Source organism: Electrophorus electricus, chromosome 20 (genome assembly GCF_013358815.1).
Source record: "Electrophorus electricus isolate fEleEle1 chromosome 20, fEleEle1.pri, whole genome shotgun sequence".
NCBI classification, from domain to species: Eukaryota; Metazoa; Chordata; class Actinopteri; order Gymnotiformes; family Gymnotidae; genus Electrophorus; species Electrophorus electricus.
In genome coordinates, this window is record NC_049554.1 from 11,605,048 (window position 1) to 11,626,191 (window position 21,144).

The window sequence follows — 21,144 nt, forward strand, 5'->3', positions numbered from 1 at the left end:
ATTTCAGAGCAGGCCCGTCTCTGTGGAGGTGAAGCTTGGCATCAACTACACGGAGATGAGCTATAATCTCATTGTGATGGTGTGGTGAGATGATCAGAGGGGATGAAGTGGGTGGTTCAGGGTGACGGATGTGCTAAAAGAGCCTGATCACCACAAGAGCGTCTCTGCTCATCTGGTGCATCGGACATTACAATTAAGTAGAAATGGAATTCACAAGGCTTGGGATGCAATATGATCTCAAAATCTGATTTTGTGCAAACAGTGTCTAGCCAACCATATTCCCCTGCTTTGTTTCAACTTGAACCAGATTCATTCCTAAAAGCTAGCTCAGAAATAATGACTGCTGAAATCTACCCTCTACAGATCCTCCTAAATCCTAGGATTCTGAAAACCTTTTCAACATGTCTGTGAAAGAGATTGTCAAAAAAAGTTGGCAGGCCTGTTGTATACGAAACAAAACTAAACATAAGGGAGATAGAGTTTACTGGAGCTCACTGCCTCTGTCCCCATTATGTCTCTGCCAAACTGATTAACAACTGCATTTAGCGAATAATACAAGGCTTCAGTAAGACTGTGTGCCTCAGCACCAAGACAATTGCTCACTTCAGTCACTTCAGCATCATGATATATACTACTGCCAAAGTCAGCAAGGCTATCAGTTTCATAACTTTTTTCTGAAGTTCTTCCTGTACCGCCTCTTCATTCATGTGTCCTTTCCAGTCTCAAAGTCAGATGGCTTCCAGAGAGGCTGATTGGGTTTCTGTTTGGGGTCTGGGTTAGGAAACACAAACCTTTCACAATTGTCTTCGCTCTCCCAAAGTTCTGTCTCTCTTCACTTATTTCCTGGATGCGCCCAAACACAGATCCTGTGTCAGGTAACGGAGGACAGGATCACTTATTCCAGTTACAACTGAAACAGCATACTGTGACCTTGTGCAGTTTTGGGGCAAACACGTCTGTAATGTAATTTTAATAAAAATGCATGTGGGAATGGTCACTGGTTGAAGACTAAACTGAATAATAGATTTGTCTTACTAATAGTTTGTATTACAAGTAATGTGTGTTTGTTAGCATGCTGGACATAGGCACAGAGCATTAGAGGAACACAAATGAACGCTGCCAGCAAATCTGCCAAGAATGAATGAATAATGACTAGAACACAAAGGTGTTTTCTCTAAATGGAAAGAAGACAAACCCATACTTTCTTTCAATCTTACTACTGAACCACTGGAGCCAAAATATATTTTAAAAATGTAATCCATCCAAAAGAAATTGGTGATTGCCCTCAGAAACCACACTCTGAAATCATTCCTTGCCTTAAGAAACTATGTACACCAAGTGTCAATCTTGGCTGCCAGTGCTCCAGAGGACACCAAGTGCTGGTTGCTGAGATTCCATCAAGCAAAGCCTAATATATAAAAAAAAAAAAAAAATAAATAAAAAAAAAAAAAATAAAAAAAAAAAAAAAAAAAAACCACTGGCTGCTAAGCAGAGTGATAGCAAGTGATAGGGGTTGAGCGAAGCAAATGAATGTGTGTCACTGAGAGTGGTAGTTAAGGGAAATGTGAAAGGAGAGAGACAGAGCTGGAGCGGTACCGGTGAAGAACGAGGCTGACCGGCGCTGGCAACAAAGAGCTGACGAATCACTGGAGTCAGAAGATCGCTCATCCTATGGGGGACTCAGCGGCCAAAAATAAATGACAGCAGCTGAAGGACAAGTCCGAAAGCTTTTTTTATTTCTTTAGTTTCGCTTTTTTTGTTTGTGTTTGTTTTGCCCTGTTCTCCTTCAGTTCATGCTGAGATCAAGCTTCAAGAAGTGTGGATGTGCTTTGCTGAACTATGATAAGCCAGACTGTCTTGGTCATTTCTGAATCATTGAAGACTTGTGGGGTGTGACACAACTATAGCTGTACAACTAAAAAGAAACTGTGCCATTCCCTTAAGACTAGAAACAGTGGCTTTGTCTAGAAAGTAAATTCCATTTCTGGCACATGGATAATGATATACAATATAGGAATGGTGGATAATATATTTTTTCTAATTCCTCTTTATCCTAACCTCTTCCTTCATGTACCACCATTTTCCATAATGTAACAGAATTACATCAGAGGTAAAGGTCCAGAAAATAGAGCAGAATGGAAGGCACTCTTCAATCCTGTGATGCTTATTCTTGACAGAAAGGCACCTATTGCAGCTGAAATGATTCCATTAGCGAGGATAAAAAAAACAAAACGATTTGGAATCATGACACACCCTGATACATAACTGAATTGCAACATCTCATCTTTTAATGCATGTTAAATTACCTCAGTGAAAGTAATGACAGGCACGCACTAAGACTACACAAAGCATTGAGAGGTTCATCACAACTTCAGCTCATATCACACAAGCATATCCATATTAAATACATACATAAGAAGCATACAAGGCAGTCATGGTCACCGTAACCCTCACCGGATTGCAACGAATCCCATGGGCACACTGAATGACTTTCAAAGTCGTCAGAGCGCTGTACTGTTCACACTACACAGCTTGCTGTCTTGTAATCGGGAATCTTGAAGTCGTTTTTCTTGCACACTACATGACTGATCCGCGACAGAGGGTCACACATTACATGATCTTTCACCATCCTACGAGTCTGTCTGATCTTCAAATGACATTTTGTCATGAAATTAAGAAACACAGGGAATTGTGTGATACCATACATGAGACAGGTTTTTTTTTTCTTACAAAAAAGGATGTCAGCAAGAAGCAAGCTATCCAGGTTGCTGTTTTCCCCAACAATATATTTACATCTTTATCAAAGAGTCAAAATGGAGAATCATAGACAATATGTCATATACACAAGAGGAGGAAACAAACTTCTTGTAGACATGCTTGTTATTGTTATACAACTCCTACCTGGGGTTTCCCCCTAACTCCGTATCTTGTGCTCTCATTGGCTGTAGCTCCATACTGCACACACTGCCAGTTATAACTGGGTCCCAAGACTTTTCGCACTGGAGGATCTGGATGTGCTGACCGGTCCAGATATTTAGCCTGCTAGATATTTTATCAGGAGTCTGCGAGCAATAAATTGGGAGTCCACTGTATATCAGCTGTTTATGAGCGATCGGTGAGCCATTCAGGTGGCATCTTTGAACAATAAATATATAGAGATCAAGAGGTGATTTTCAAGGCCTAAGCGAACACTGAATTGCATCTGACCAGGACATTTTCCTGGCAAACTCCTGTAGGCAAGTGGAAAATATGGGTTAAATTCATGTAGCGTGAACTTGTCATAAGTAATCTGATAATTTGTCCAGTTTGTCCTAAATGGTTCAGCATAGCACATCAGTACAGATGTATATGTCCTTAAATTAAAACTAAGTCTAGACTTTATCCTCAGAGATACTGTTTCATTTCAAACTGGTTTAAAGAGCCGAAACAGCACTGTACTACAACTTACAGACTATACTGTATATATTTCTAAACATTCTTCCTCCTGCCCTTTCAATATTACACAAATCAATAATACTAAATCAGAGCCAGCAAAAAAGAACGGAGCACTATTTTTTTACATGAAATTTAAAATAATGCATTATAGGATTGGGTAATAGCAACAGGATACAGAATATGAAACAAGAGAATTGTGGGAAAAACAAACCTGCTGCTTGTAACCCCTGATGCTTGATGAGTGACACGAAAGCACCTGGTGATGAACCACCAGACTACTTCAGAGCACCTGTCATGAACCACCACACTACTTCAGAGCACCTGTCATGAACCACCACACTACTTCAGAGCACCTGTCATGAACCACCACACTGCTTCAGAGCACCTGTCATGAACCACTACACTGCTTCAGAGCACCTGTCATGAACCACTACACTACTTCAGAGCACCTGTCATGAACCACCACACTACTTCAGAGCACCTGTCATGAACCACTACACTACTTCAGAGCACCTGTCATGAACCACCACACTACTTCAGAGCACCTGTCATGAACCACCACACTACTTCAGAGCACCTGTCATGAACCACTACACTACATCAGAGCACCTGTCATGAACCACCAGACTGCATCAGAGATGTCAACCTTCCCTGTGACTCGCATGACATACTGCAACTTCTAGTTTCACTGTAGCTCCCCTCACACGGCACACTGGACTGCTCTCCACATGCAGAATTCTTCTGTTTATTTAACTACTTGTGCAAAGTTTATCACTTACTATTTTATCACTTTTGTCATGTTTATGCTTTCTTGCAGAGGTTTCTTACTAAGTTCACTTCATAGTTGCACCATAAGTGACCTGAACGAAAGGCATTTCACTGTACAGAGAACAGTGGCTCTGAACAGCTATGAGGAAGTATAATGACAGTTGATTTGTCCTGAGCTGTGACACCCAGATTCCAGGAATGGAATAACTGTGCCTGAAGCAAATAAGGTGGTGTTAGCATTCAATCTCCAGTCCTGGCTTGGACCAGAAGTGCACAGAAAGGAGAACAGAGTGTGGGACTTTCTGGCTGGCACACCAACAGATTCTGTGAAGACATGTAGAGCAAAATACAAAATGTATTTTTTCTAAAACCTAAGTTTGGGTTTTCCCAAGAAAGACTGAAATGCAAATTCACTTTGAAGTTGCACAGTTTGAAGCTTTCAGATCAAGTTCTATTCTCTTTGAAGTGGAACTTGATTCACAATTTAAGAGAAAGAGTTTTATTAGGGTCTTTCTTTTTACCCTAAATGCTAATGTAATGATGTGTCATGAAATTCTTGGGATCCTTGAGAACTCCAGTACGGAGGACATACTAAGCTGCACAGTTTTAAGAATTCAAGAATGGGAAATTAATGAAACTGGGCAAAGCATCAGGTCACCAGGACTAGAGTTAAGAAGACCTGCTCTGGATCAGAATTGGTCATTTTCTGCTTACAGTCAAGAATGGCAGGATCACTCTTCTTTTATGGGCACTTGAATATTGGAATGATAATCTGCTCTTTCTCGAAAATACATTATTTTTCATTTAGTGCTTGCTTCTAAGAGAAATGAGGGGTTAAACAAAATTGCAGACCTGGTTAGAAAAAAAAAAGTTGGCCTACACATGGACACAGGAAAACAGCAATCGTACAATGCGTTATATTCTACTGATGTTCTACTGCCTATTCGTCTATTTGGGAAGGAGCTCTTCCTCTTCTTTTAATTCGTGCATTTATGATTACCCTCCCAGATCACTATCACGGCTTAAGCTCCTTTCTGAAACCAATTTAAGGTCTCTCATCCCATTTTCCACCAACTGTGATTTAAGGCACAAAGCTTCACCAGCCCAAATGCTGTTTCCTGTGTGGCAGCCGAGTCCTTTACAGGCGAGGCCGAATGCCTTTGCTCCTGCAGGGGGACACTGGCACTCAAATCAACACAGACTTTAGCTTCACTTCTGAAAAATGACCTTTGCCCATGATGGTTATTGATGTGGGCAGAGTGGCATTTAAGAGCATGTTGGAGGCGAGAGCAGCTCCGGGAAGGGGCCCTGACAGCTTGGGGAGCAGAACTTGGCTGGGGGTTGCTTCCCAAAGAACACGGCTGTGGTAAAAACACAAAAGTGATCTTCCAAATGCATACAAAACCCAGAGGAAAAGAAACACGAGTCTTTCAGGCCACACAAAGCCACTTCTGGATGTAATTTACAGGATCATTTACAGGGGGTTTGCATCACCGTAGGCCATCATGTATTAGAAGGATGTCATCCTAATGATTGAATTTGGTAATAAACGAGATCAGATCTAAAATGAAAATATTCTGCCGTGCACCACAAAAACAGGTGAATTATTTATGATGCCTACATCACTACATCAAACCCTTCGTGTGAGTACGCTGAATGCTGGTATGCCAATTCTCTGGAAAAAAATACATAAATAAAAATAAAAAATACACACACACACACACACACACGTGTATATTATATATATATAAAATGAAAATTCTCAGAATTGCATGGATACAGGTAAAGAAAGATGCTATAAACTGAACTTGCATTTAAACAAAATTGAATGATTAAACAGAACACCAATTTTCTGAAAAACTGATCAGATATGTTGATCTGGATGAGATGCTTTAACTTACAGCCCAACATTTCAGCATGTAATACAATTTCAGTAATAACATTTTCACCAGGCAATAAAGTTTTCAACAGCCAATGAAACAGCTATCTGCACAATACAAACACAGCAGACAGCCATGAGCATTTCCCAGTGAAGAAGGTTTCAGTGAGCACCTTGAAAGCCACTCCAAACAGAATACATGGCCTTCTATCAACCTGTTAAATAACAGCCAGGCTTCTATCTTCAACTGAAAACACAGCCTTTCAGGGGCACTCAAAAGCAAAATGTCAATCTCGGCTCTCTTTCAAGTCTGCTGGCACTTAATAGGAGAGCGCACATTTGTCGTAGAGGAGATAATTGCAGCTCAGTTCAAGGCAAGAATCACAGGGAACAAAAAGCCAGGTAATTGTGCTAGGGTTTCCAGCAGTGCATTAGTTCAAAGAACTTCTTCAAATTGCGACTCCTCAATCCAAAGTCATCAAACAGCAATTTTCCTTGGAGTTAAAATAACTGTCAGAAATATACCCAGATGTGCAGATATACACCACTTGCTCGATTAAAAAATTGTTCAGTATATTTTTAATTTGAAAAATTGATTTTCAGAAAGGGTGTTCATCTAATTTACAATTTAACAATATGTGTCAAATATCTTTATATGAACAAACTTATGAAGTATGCAGATTAATTTCCTGTTAAAGATTAAATGACTTTTGACCCTTATGTCTTTGTATAAGTGCATATACCAATAGCTCTGCATTTAATTGCAAATATATGAGCATACAGCAATAGAACTGATGGATACCATATGATCACGGCACGATGACACCCACACAAATGTGCACATGTGCACAAGCATGCGCAAACACATGTACAGCCTTGCATATAGGCTTACATGTGCACACCTGACGAGAAATTTGCTTTTGGTCAAGCTATAGGCAATTGGCATAAAAATGAGGACGTTGCAATAACTTGTCTGCATATATCATTTGACTGCATACTCCACATCTAAAATCACTGGTATAGGTGCATTTTTCATTTAGTTTTCTATATGCCTATACATTTAAATGTTCACTTTTATAACCAGTGCAAAGTGTTTGTATATGCCATATACTGTCCAAGTAGCTTGCAAGTGACCTTCGGTCAAACTGATAAATGTTATTATGCCCACAATTCTAAGCAGTTTGACCGGGCAGAATTCATCCATCAAAAAGTAGAGATAGTACCACAATGACTGTGCTCCCTAAAATCTCACTGATATGGTGAGTGGCTGTTCAAGAGAAAATAGCACTACTAGGCCTAAATGTGTTGAGAATCCATCTGTCATTTTAGCATGTTTTTACTGCATGGAGCTGCACTGAATGTCAGTAACTGGCTTTTTGTGGCATTAACCCAACACCTTTCCCTCGGAAATGCAAATGAGATATGACTGCCAATGACTGAATCAAATCACTGGAAAACTGCTATTTTCTCAAATCAAGCTTGAATATTGTGTGATGGAGTGTCGTTTCTGCTTCTGCACGTGCATGCTTTCACTCGAGCGCAAGCAGTGAGCGGCTTTAGGAACTTTGCAAAAGCACTGGTACATAAACAACCACCATCAAGGAAAAACTGCCCATTCCTAACAGCTCACACAACAAGTAAACAGAAGATGACAAATGAAGAAAAGCATGCTAAACAGAAAGAATTAGACCAAGCCCGAGATAAAAACAAGGATAAACATCCGAATGGCTTGTCAGAGATGGAAAGAGCTACAGGACCTGAAAGGATTCAAAACCGTTGCCGGGTTAGCCACATTTCTGCTTGAGCCGTGGCTAATTACCCCTGTTTGATGCATTTTCAAATTTGATTTTCGAAAAAAAAACAAAAAAAAAAACATGGTAGCTAATGATTACAGTATCATTCCATAGAGCATTTCACTGTAATGTTAAAGTTGGGCTAACTTTAGCTTCTTTCCAATGCTAAGGCTACTGGTTATTGTTTTATTTGAAAGTTGTTCTATTTGATCGTACTGTTTTGATGTTGGTCCTGATATTTATGTATGCCTGTGCTCTCATAGCTAAAATGTTCTCATATTTGATTTACTGTTTATGTATCACTATTCAGTTCCTGTTATCAAATAAACATCTAAGCTTTGAAATAAGTGTGTGCTAGTTCATTTACCAAACCAATATTGCTGTAGATTACATTGGGCAACAAAGTTTGAACTTTTTTTTTGTGTTTGTTCCCAAACTAAAATAGGTGGAACTTTAGAGTATGTTTTACACTGAATTTTAATCTGTTTCTAGATTGGTTCTAGCACGTTTTTAATTGTGTTTTTAAAAAAATTAAAAACAAAAAACCCACATTATTACTCATTCATAAATAAGGCTGTTATTACACTAAAAATGTGTGCAAATATACTTCTAAAATGTACAATGTATAAGATTTGCAGTTGGAAGACTTCTCTTCAGTTTCCAACATAACATATACAAACTATAGGTGACAGAATTTCAGCATGCAAAAAAAGCTTTTTTTGAAGGAAACAAAATCAGTGTTTACCAGTGTTACTTTTCATTTTAAAAGATTTATTTCTGCTTGTTTGTTGGCCAGCAATGTCGACATTACACAACATGCACAACAGCCTCGTCTTCAAGGAGTGGTTTTGGAGGCGGGGCTGGAACACAGCAGAAAGTGAGGGGGAGGGGCCTGGTTCAAATTTTAAAGCTTTTAAAAATGTATTTATTTGTTTATTTAACAGGGACAACATAGATAAAAACTGTTACATAAAATGCAGCTCATGTAATCTATGTAGGGCATTTAGCTTAATCTAATTTGCAGCCCCAGTGCCTTTCTTTTCTCAATATTACCTACTGCAGCTTTAACGGGCTAAAATCAGATAGAGAATGAAATCTACACAGCTACATTATATATTGCTAAGTGCACATTCATGAGTTTGCATTACAGGCAAAAATGAAAACATGAAATTCATGCCAAAAAAGTGCAACTGTTCCACAGGGCAACAGGATGATTCACCTGCAGTGCAACATGTTTATCGTCCTCATCACAGCTACATCAGAGGAACACCTGAGCACTTGTTAATCAATACCTTCCCTTGCAGAGTCAAGCCAATAAATAAACTATCATTCCCTAAACACATACACACACACACGCCCACACATATATGCTCACACGCATACATACACGTATGCACACACCCAATGAAGGGTTCCACCTTACCTGACTACCTCAGATAAAATCCACCAAATATTACGAGAGCATATGGATGTTACTTCACACATCAGCCGAATGCAATGCTAACATTTATCCTGAAACACAACCTGCACCTGCACGAGCACTCACAATGCCACCAACACGTTTACTGCGCTAACACTGTGTAGTCTGCAATTAAGGATCACCATAGTGACATCCTGGAACATGTCGTATAATGCAAAAGTGAGGCAAACGCACTGTTTATGTTGGCAAGAATTCTCAATAACATCTGATTATGAGTTTTGATATGAGCTACTATACAAAATAAAAAAATATTAGTCAAGCACTTCAAACCATAGTGTCTTTTTTTCTTCTTTTCGCTTAAGAGACAAAAACGCCAATGTCGAATGAATAAATCAGGGATGTTAATGGAGACGTGATGAGAACTCTGCTGGTTATGTATGGATGGATGAGAGAGCGTCATGGACGGCACAGTCACTGGTAATCAGACACTACTCCAGCACGTCCCCAGAGTGTAGAGAGAGCAGTGCATCTCATACAACTAACAGAGTGCTTCTCTATACATCTCCTAAACACACACACACACACAGTTGCATGGCAACACAGCACAAAAGATGAGCAACGCATCTGGTTGTCTGGGCATCAGGGGCCTGTAGTTTTTGGCACAGGTGTGTAAACAAATGTCAGAGAGTATGGAAAAACACCCAAGAGCAGCTTCCGCACATGCAACACACACAAAAAAACACACACACACACACACACAGCTAACAAGATGTTAAGATCCTGGCCAGGCGGACAGGTTTTTAAACACAGTAATGATTTAATAAACAGGTTAGAGGAGTACGCCATCCATTAGCTGACGTCTGTCAGGACAGGACGAAAAAGTCTCCCTCACTGGCTCTCTCACTGGCTCTCTCATTGGTCGTGTTTAACAGCTTGAGCAGAACTCCACTTAACACTATCTTTACTGTATCTCAGGATACAGTGGGAGAAATGATGATTCACCTTACTTTAAGCATTCAGTCATTACACAAAAACTATATGGGATGCAATATTTCCATTCTCAAAAAAGCAAAGGACTATCTACATTTCCACAGCCGGTTTTTGTAAACATTTCTTAACTGCAATAAATGGTAGAAATAAAAAAAAAAAAAACATACAGAAGTACATAAATAAACATGTTATCAAGGGTTTTAGTGGCAATATTTCTCGTTATGATGAAACACTCAGACGGAAGTTGAGCTTGAACTGCTAGGTCAGGGCACCGACATTTTAAATTAGACCCTAATTTAATTGGTCATTTGGGATTAAGCAGAACAAAAGGTAAATTCTCTTTAACATAACTGGTCTAGGGGGGTATTAGCATTCTAACATTTACCAACACCTAAATTAGCTTTCCAATACAATCCATATTTACTAGAAAACTCCACATTGTGAAATGTAGTCAGCTGTTCATAGGTCTCATGTGTCAGTATAATGCTGGGAAAAGCTTCGCTAGAATCATTCATTTAGTTCATTCACACACTGGGTGACTTTTTTTTGTCACCTTCAGAAATAGCCAGAGAAAATCAACAAATCTCTTTCCAAGAAGTGTGTAAATTTTCCCAGCTTACCACTGCACAGACAATTAAAAGCAGCTGCTTGCCTTTATGAAATAAAGTCAATCTGCCACGTTTCACATTTCGTCCCCCCGGCCACCAAATCATATATCCAGGTGGGAAGGCTGTGTGTGATCAGAAGGTCCAGCACGAACAATTAATATTCTTCAGCTCATAAACCAGTTTTGCACAGCAAGACACTGTATAATTTGCACGGGCATGGTGCCATCGCAACCAGGTTCTAAAGCCACATATGTACGAGGAGCCCGTCTGCTTTCAGACCCAAGAGAGATGGCTCGGCCCATAGCACTCCCTAAGACGGTCAGCTACACACAATGTCTGTTTTAACAGATCTGCAGTGACAGCTGGACCTGGACAACAGAGACCACTGCAGAGATGTCGGCTTCCCGCAGTCTGAATCTGCAGAGTTCGTTGGGAAGCTCAACATGGTTCACATGCTGACTGCACATAAGGCAGGCTACGGAATCCTCCTGGAACAATCTAATGAAGGCCTCAGGACCATGCCATCTGATTTTACAAAACCCCTCTGTAGTGCATCATTATGGCTAAGAACTATTTAATTGTACTGAGCCAAGTTGTATGATGCTAAATTGAACGCTGCAGTGAAGGCCTGAAGCAAACTTCAGAATAAAACTTTAATAAAGCAACGGTCAAGGGGGGGAACTCTGGTCTTTCAAGAAATGTGCGTCATACCTCGTTTCCATTAGATCCCCAATGGCAAAGGTTACAGCTGTCTGACTAGCACATAACATAGCCCTGATCCACAGAGAGGGGCTTGTGGTATAGGACACGCCTCCAGATCAGAACTCACTGCTGTCGTAGCTGCTGCCTGCTTGGACTCCTCCGTCAGGAAGGCTAGCATCTGCTCCACCTTCTGCTCCTCCTCTGCACTGATGTAGTCTGCGTCTGTGTGGAGAGACGCCCGCACGCACACAAACAGACAAGGCACATATTAGACAAAGTCCTTTCTGATTATGTGGAGACTCATGAGCTTAAAAGCTATCTAAAAAGGATGGCACCCCCAACCAATTATAAGTTTAATGGGAGAGCAAACAAAGATCCTCATAGATTATCATCATCATAATAATAACAGGGATCCTCCTCATCAACTGTGGCTATGGGATTGTAAATCTGAATCATTAATAATTCATACAAAAAAAACCCAAAAAAACAAAAAACAAAAGAAACAAAACAAACCACCCGAACAAAAATCATTTTACTCTGGTATTTATATTTCTATATACTCAGAGATGAAGTAAGGTGCTTGTGATGGAAGACGGTGTTCATGTCACTCACAATCAGGTTTCCATTTTCTCTCACAAGCTGCACTTATCCCATTACTCCATCAGTCAATCATTGGTCTTCGAGCTCTGGGAGCTTCTCTGACAAACCGCAGTAGTAGCAGGACTATGGGAGTCCTGCTGCCCCTAACAAGCTCATTATGAATGTGTGTGGACACCGAGATTGGCCTGCTGATTATAGCGAGGAGGTGGAGCACTAGGCTGGTCCTCCGCTAGCTAACCCCACCCCAACCTGCGTGCCCCGCATTCTCCACCATCGCTCCCTGCCGCAATTTCATGCCTGTCTGGTCTGCAACTTCCTTAATTAGCCATGGCACTGCCAATCATCACTGCCCCCACCCGAAATGATGGCTAGCGAGAGCCAGTTAAATCTGAAGCCGCGTGGTAACCACGCAAAACCCCACTGGCCTCAGAGCACCCAGATGGGCAAGACGTCTGCAGAACGGGGATTCTGCAGACGCCTCCCGACACGATTGCCTTCTTGCTGCAATTTGAAGAGATGGTTCTGTTGGCAGGAAGTCAGAGCAAAGCTGAAGGCCTCCGATTAGCAGTGATCCTGAGCATACCGCTTGGCAAGACCCGCTTTGATTGCTCCTAATTAGGGGGAAGTCGGGTGCTGAGAATCTTCTCTGATGTCCGTCGAGCCAACAGTGCCCTGCTTGCAACATCACCCGTCATCTGCTTGCTTTGTTTTTGGAGTAGACGAAGAAGCCAGAGCTTCAGGGACCAGTGGTCTTCTGAGACCAAGAGTGGTAAATGTCAATATTTGGCTGTTCAATGATTTCACACAAAATTCCATGAACCACATCTGCTCTTTGAGCTGGAACAGATGGGAACACGTCACATCTGGTAGCTTCAATATGCAGTGATATTTACACTGCATGGTAATGAGACGCTTTTGAAAAGGCTACGTTAATGAAATACTTGGCTTTTATTTCTGAAAGAGACCTTAAACACTCTGAAATTTGCACTTTCAGTGGTCAGCATTTTTACAAGGCAGAAGCATAATCACAACCCATTAATAATCCAGAAGAGACTCCAGCTTCCAGCATTAGTGTTTAGGTTTTAACCCTAGAGGTGGTGCAGAAGGGAAACTGACACCATGACCCCAAGACCACCCAAAGTATCAGCTCCCCACCCCAACCATTCCTATACCCAGAGCTCCACACCTCCAACTCCTCCCATACCCAGAGCTCCCCGCCCACCTGCCAATACACACCCTTAACTTTCCAACCTCACACCCACCCACACGCTATGGGATTATGCTCTTCTCCGTTATCAAGACCCCCTCAATTAATTTCACAACCTTCACAATCATATCAATCCAACATCTCCTCAATGATGGAGGCTGGAAGGCAAGAATGTAGTTAAACATTTTCCAATCTTTGGGAACCACTGAACTGTTCACCCATTAGATCTGAAGTACCAAATGCAACACTGACCTGCAGTCTTAGTCTTTGAACGGCTCCAGATTACACAAGGATTACCAGTCTAGATGTTGCAGTCTACATCACACAATTACCTCCATACAGGACCTCAAGCACTTCCAATATCAGAAGAAAAAGTTCTTTATAACACAATAGGCTACTGAGGTAGTCACACATGACTCATGCTGGGTATCATCATTACGATCTTCATTTACTTTCATCTCTGGTAAAAAGCAAAATAACAACCCACAGACAAAGTATGTCTCCCCATTTCACCATCCCTTCCCTCGACCAGAGGCATGAAGCAATACCTCTCTGGGCTGGTTTAACAGCAAAGAGCCATCATTCTCTAACTCTGCTTCAGATTCCTAAAACTCTGTTCATGCCTAATACACTGAAAAAAAAATTAACAAAAAGTAAAGCTCGAGAAGTAAGTATAGAAAGGTTAGATTCAGATGGCTTAAGACCTTTTATCTGTATTCTCTCGGAGCAAAAACTTCCTATAGTCATCTGAACAGACTGCAAAGTGTGCCGCAGTCACTAATGGCATTTCATATATGTGGCAGCGTTGTACATGGATGCAGGCAGTGCTGTTAGCATTTGGCTTTTTGCAGGTCTAATATAAGAAGACAGCATTCCACGCTGGCAGGGAGGCGAGGCTAATGGAGTGCCACAACCTTTTTGTCCCTGTTCTGATTTAAATGCAAGTAAAGCAACACCTGCCCCAGATTTTCTATTGCCCATTGAGACGGGTAATGGGGGGAGGGGGAGCTCAACATAAGCCTGTGACGGAACAGTGCGACATAGGAAATCACCTGCATCTTCTTCCTTCACGCGAGTCTCCATGCCCATTCCCACCCATGCTGTCCCTGTCCCAGTTGCCAAAGCGTCTTTCCAGTGGTCCCGAGCTTTAGAAAGAAGCCCCAGTAACCACCCCACGGGTGACGCGAGGAGGCCCAGATACCAGCGACCGAAGCAGCAAGTGGGAAACGCGCAGGAAGGCAAAAGTGGAGAAAGGACGGGGTGTCCACGGAGATCCTCCGCTCCCCGTGGAACCGGAGAGCCTTGTGGTGTGTGGAAAACCAGATTTGTACGACGGACGGCAATAAAGCCGGAGAACAACGGTGCATGAGGCTCCGGATGTGGACGAGAGCGCAGCTCTGAGGCTGCGTGTAAAGAACACATTATAGTCCACAAGCACATCAGGTAGAGTGCCATGATAAATGGTTTAGGGCTATGGCAAATTATTGCCCCAACATACAAGTGTATTAGTAGTAGTGATTGTGTGTGTTAGAGAGTGTTTTAATCACTGGATAAGTAGCTTATAATTTCTTGACAATTGCAGTTCTGTACACATATCTTAACAAGTATAATAGGATAACAGAAATTCATTTGTTATTCATTTTTAAAAATGAGGTGAGGGTGATGATATTGAAGGGCTGTAAATGTTCTTCAGTTCAGTTTCAGTTTTACGGCTGAAATAGCACTCAAAACAAAGTGGCTAACCCAGCTGAAAACTAAAGCCCTCTCGGTCATTCAAGTCTCCGAGCTGAAGCAGTTCAAATACATGGCCCTTATGTGTGGCTGTAGATGCATCAACATCCACTTAAACTAAATAATTTATCAAGGCACTATACAGCTGGCTGGTGGCAAATGCTTGGAGTGGATGGTCTGTAATATGTTCAGGGAGTAGAAACTAACCACAGAGCTAGCTATGCAAGACAGAGGAATCAATGGCACCGCATTGCAGTCTTGGACAGACATCTCCGAGTTCACTGTACTGCCATATCTGCTCAGATAACGCATACAACAAACAGCATGGGGCTTCATACTCCTTTGTTCTGAGCTCTGCAGGACAGTCTCATGTAAAGGACTCTCCTACAAGTGTAAATCTCGGTTTTGAAAACATCACCTGAGTCTGACCTTCTGCATTTTGTGTTTTGGATTTCATCTGATCCATAACCATGAAATGAGAACTAGATAAATGCAGAGCTGAGTCAGCATATGAAATATGAATTCAGTAAATCTTTCATTACTTCCTCCATAACCATCTAGACTTGTGAAAATGCAAAAACGTGAACCCCCCCCCCCCCCCCCCTTGAATAATGATTGCCACATCTGCTCAATAGCTAGTTATACCACTTTTGACAGCAACCAATCACTTCCTGTGGTGCCATTTCAGTATATCACAAAGTACTCCAGCAGCTAACCCTTTAATCCTTGAACCAAGATGAATTTAGCTATAGGGGGTAATTATTTTCCCCTATGACCACTACATCTTTAATACATTGCGTCGAATGTACCTAACTTCGGTGTAGTATATAGTTAAATTATTACCATGAATTAGTTAATCTGGGCAAATATTTGACTCCTTTATCATTTTCAAATATTGCAATGAGCAGCCGATTTACATATGCAACTTGAAAAACACAATACAAGTTGAAAAACACCCACAGAAAACTGCCCAAAGTGATCTACTCAATTTTTTTTTAAAAGGAGGCTGCCAATTAACATGGCTGCACAAAGGGCAGCATTTTTTGCATTTCACGGCTGCTGCTATTGTGATGAGAATATATGAGAAAATAGAATACTAAGATGAGAACAGCAGATTCTAAATGTCATGAGGCTAAAATACTGAAAATGCATAGAGCTTATCCGGCACTTCCATTTTGGTTAAGCTATATCTTAATTGCTCTTTTCCTTTTCTCATGCCCTCTTAACTTCCGTGGATGTTTTTTCATGTCACTGTGCCGGTATCTATTTATGCATAGTTTCTAACTATGTAGTTCCTAAATATACTTGTTAGTCTTTCAACCAATCCCTCTAATTACACAATCCTAAATTTCAGTTTAGTTTCAGTTTACATTTCCAGTAGATCTCTTTAAGACTCTCACCTTGGCTATTTATTACACACAAAGGACTTATGTGAATATTTTAATATTGCAAATGATGTCATTTCCAGAAGTTGTCTTTGTAGCTCACCTGCTGATTGAAGTTTTTTTTTACTTTTTATAATTTTAGTGAATCAGGGCCTGGGCCTTTTTCTTCCCCAGTATGATGTAGCACGATTGTGTGGTGCTGTACTCACAGGCATGGAGGGAGAAGTGTTTGTGGTTGGCTCCGCCCCCGCTGGCCACGCCCTCCCCGAGCAGGTGCTGGATGGAGTGTAGCTGGAAGCAGGGGTCGGACAGCAGCACCGCAGCTGCTCGAGCGATCCTACAAAACAGAAGACAAAAGGGCAGCGCAGGGTCACAACTGGACACCGACCAATGGCACATCAGGAATTCACGCTCTCAGGGGAGAGACGTGTGCGGGCAAGTGAATGTGAGCTCTAGCGCATGAACTGACAAACAGGGACAGGTCAGTACGTGGGCCGCAGGCTTGGCTGTAAACATCGCAGATCAAGCTGGATTTGGTAGCTGACAAACAATGACGCATGATCTACTATAGAAGATGGAAGAAGACTGACAGCTTATTACAACACAGGGGTTTGTTTCCGAGGGAAAATATTTGGGACGGACAGGGAACATCGGAGGAGAGTAAGAGGAGATACGGACATAAAACCTGCCCCAGCCTCCATTTCATCACTGAAATCCTGTCAGGCAGATACCTCCTGACAGGAAGTATGCGGAAACCGGCACAGACGTGACGGGGGTCACACCCACACCACCGTCTCCCTGACGGCACGGCGCATAACAGCGTGGTGGGAGATACGCACGCGCTCACGAACACACCTCGTTTAATGTGGCTTTTCGTCACGTTCCTGGCTGATGCCGATAAAGAAACGGAGCGAAAACACCGCGCGTGCGCGCCGAAGATGAAACGCACATATTGCCTATAGCGCGCGCACCCCTTATGACTGAGAGCCAGGCAGAAACCCCCACAGCGTCACATTAAAAGTCCCAGCAGCCTACCTCTGCCATAGACTTCTCTACCCAGGAATACCTGCTGAGGCTTTTTTTTTCCTCTCCCCCCTGCCGTTTTTGGCCGACTTCACTTATCAATCTTTCATGTGTCTTTTTTTTTTTTTTTTTTTTTTTTTGACGAGGCCTTCGCCAGCTTGTGCCCTGGCCTCCATGATGCAAGCGGAGGGAAACCAGCTCTTTCCCAGAACAGTGTGAGGCTACATTCAGAGCCTCATTATTGCTTCGCTTCCCCCCATTGATGACACCTAGCAATTGATTTGACAACAGAGGTGGGGTAATATGAACTTAATTTGATATTGGGAAGGTCGAGTTTGAACTTGAAATGCAAAATTTGATATAAATCACAATTATATTACAATGATCTCAAAACCTCAAAGGCAAGCACATTTATACATTTATATAAGAATCCAAACTTTAACAAAAAAAGAAAGAAGCAATTTTTTTTAACATTAAAAAAACTCTCTGAGGAGACCCCATCTCTCTCACGTTCACCTTTTCTTTTGAGTCTATATTTTTATTTTTTAAAAATGCAGAATCTATTCATAAATACAGTGCCAAGTTCTATTTCCCACCTTAATTAATTAGAGTAAGTAAACGTCCTGGGCCACTGGACTGAAAACGACTCGCAGCAAACCGAGAAGAACGTGTGCAGATGTGGGCTTGGGTCAGAGCAAGTGAGCAAACACGCGCAAGCTGCCACACAAGCAGGGCAGTGTTTACAAGACATGGCTAAGCGGAGGATGACACACACTCACCAACCAGGCTGGGCAGGCGAGCCAAATTAAACAATGGAAAGCTACTAAACCAATAAATCACACAGTGGAGTCCAGCAACTCAACAGTTTATTTGCCCAAATTGACACCAGATACACACCCCCGTACCCACATTAAACCACACACACACACACACACACAAAGAGCGCACCTGGCTGCTCTCCTGTTGTGCTCTATAGGCTGATCTACTGGAAGAGGCAGGGGGTAGCTGGGAGGGGTGTTGAAACTACACTACTAGACACATGCGCACACACACACACACACACACACACACACACACACACACCCCCTCAAAGCCTCTTGCTCTGCAGCTATCGGAGCAAGTCATTTTTCCGCCCACTCAACTCTTTGGTCTGGCACCAAAACACTCTCACACACACAAATGTGTGTGCACATGCGCTCGCACACACACACACACACACACACACACACACACACACACACACACACACACACACACACACACACACAAAAGAAATGTAAATTTCTGTCACCTCCCCTTCGCTGTGATAACTTAGACACTAAAATATTCACTCCCATATGTAACGCAAACCTGAAAAAAAAAAGCATAAATAAAAGATTTACCCAAAAATAAAAGACACTTTTCTCCTTGGAAGAGACAGAAGCAGTGATGATCATTCCTGAAAGCAAGTCAAAGGTAGCGCCACTAAGAGCAGCGCTCCATTTGTAAAGCAAGGGGGTCTGTGTCCACCTGCAGACCGGGGCTGAATCATAGGCACCAGTCTGAGCCTGGACTCCATCTTAACAGCTGAGTGTGGGGGAGGCACACTGGCCTTGCTCCCATACACACACACGCACACACACACACACACACACACACACACACACACACACACGCACGCGCGCACGCACACACAAACATTCGTGCCTCACGACAAGCATGCTTTTCACATGTATGCCCAGATTGACGGGAAAACCATGATGGCACGCTGGTTTGCTAATTAGGTGGGGCAGGAAGGGCAGTGTGAAGGTTAAAGGTTAAATAACACGCAGCTCTGTCATCTCTAATCTCTTATTCCCAGCCAAACCTTAGCCCAGGGGAGACTGAGGAGATAAAAGAGGTTAAAAAATAATAAAGTGCACGCCTAAAGGTCCATCCCAAAGGTAATGAAGTCCCATGGTCTAAGAAGTTGAAACGGGAATCTTTTCATGTCAGATGAGTGTGAGAGATAAAGGCCTGTCAGATGTAATGATGGAGCAATGTCACTGCATGTCCCCCAACAGGGGCAGAGGGGGGAATTTACCAGTAACATCAAACTATGAAACTGCACACCTGTGACAAGGTTACAATGAGACTGGGGGAGAGAGAGAGAGACATCTGCTCTAATGGCAGTAAAATACCCAATAAATTACCCCCAAGGGACAATAATTTCGCCTTATATTTTGCATTGTCTTCCTTAGTCGCTTTAGACACCATCACATGTCAATGGAGCATGATCTTTTCACTATTTTGCATCTCTAATGCCTTTCATAGTCTGAAGACTAACAAAGCTTGTTTTTGTTTTTACACAGAAACACACATAATAATGACTAATCATAGTAAGAGACTAAAGCTCTCTCTACCTTTTCTCTTCAGCAAAGAACCAGAACCATAAAAACAGTTTTCTAGTGTTTAAAAGCAAAACCCTCCACCTAAGATACATGGTAACCAATCTTCCAAAGCCAGATGAAGCACCAGGGTTAAGGGCCATATTCTCTACCTGAGCACGCTGGCCATTTCCTTGGGCTTTATTCAAGCCCCGCAGCCCTGCACAGAGAAACCTTTGACGTTCATTGGTAATGCTTGGAAGGGTACATTAACTGAGGCGTGAGAGCCAGTCGGTGTAATTACCACAGAGCCGACTTCGAGGCGGTGACAACTGAGAGACCCCACGGGAATCCTTTTGTCTGTCAACTGAGTCATTGCTGTGCTGAACACTTGAAATACATTGTGCTGTCAAAGTTATTTCACAAACGGAAAAGAGCACAATTCATTGCCATGTTCTGCTTCGCTGTCTGAACAGCACTGATATCTGAAGCATCACAACTGCTCAGAAAGGTACGCACTGAACAAGTAGCAGCAATCACATACGAACACAGAACAATCGGTTTGAACACAGTGACAGAAGGTTCACGATAGCTGCGTAAATGTATATATATATTCAAACTAAATATGGGTCAGGCAGCTGTTCAAACATAGAAACAAAGAAGCGTCCAAGGTCTCAACCAGAATGCCACTAACATGGGTTTTTAAGTTCCACTGAATCAAGCTAGTATGACTGCTAGCAGCGCAGAAGGGATGTTACCACAGGCATAGTAATGAGCACTTCATTCTTACTTCGTGATCCATGCATACTGCAAAGAGGCTTTGCTGCCAAATTCATGCAAATCAGAGGAAGCTGCGAGCTCTTAGCCCCTCCGAGACCTTCACGTCCCCCTTCCACCTTGGATTGGATTACTTTGAAAGGTGTAGAGGATGAAGACCTGCAAACCAATTTCACGGAAGAGTGACAATCCAGGGGCAGCTGGGTCCACCATCAGGGGCCAACTTCACTAAATACGCTCCCGCAAGAAGCTAACAACTCTGTGATATGACCTGACTAATCGGGGAGAAGCAAAGAGCTTTGTGCCTGCCCCAGACCGGTCTGCTACCCTCAGGCTCTTGGAGTAGCTCCGATCTGAGTCAAACCTTCAAAGGCCAGCTGTAACGCTTCATTTATAGCTGCGTAGCAGCAGAGACAGCAGAGAGACAAGTCTGCTTGGTGGCAAGTCAGTGAGGTCTTGTCTCTGCGCATGGGAGTGCCAC

General features: G+C 42.3%; 1 protein-coding gene across 4 annotated transcripts in view; it reads right to left on the reverse strand.

Annotated features, from left to right (window-relative positions):
• LOC113572382 (E3 ubiquitin-protein ligase RNF123) overlaps positions 1-21,144 on the reverse strand; it is an 89,738-nt gene that overhangs the window by 4,773 nt on the left and 63,821 nt on the right. For all 4 annotated transcript variants that reach the window (XM_027001883.2, XM_035520577.1, XM_027001882.2 and 1 more), the window contains exons 36-37: positions 16,728-16,855; positions 11,723-11,817 (exon numbers count right to left, since the gene is read on the reverse strand). In XM_027001883.2, the coding sequence (XP_026857684.2) occupies positions 11,723-11,817; positions 16,728-16,855 (223 nt within the window). The remainder of the gene's footprint in view (positions 1-11,722; positions 11,818-16,727; positions 16,856-21,144) is intronic.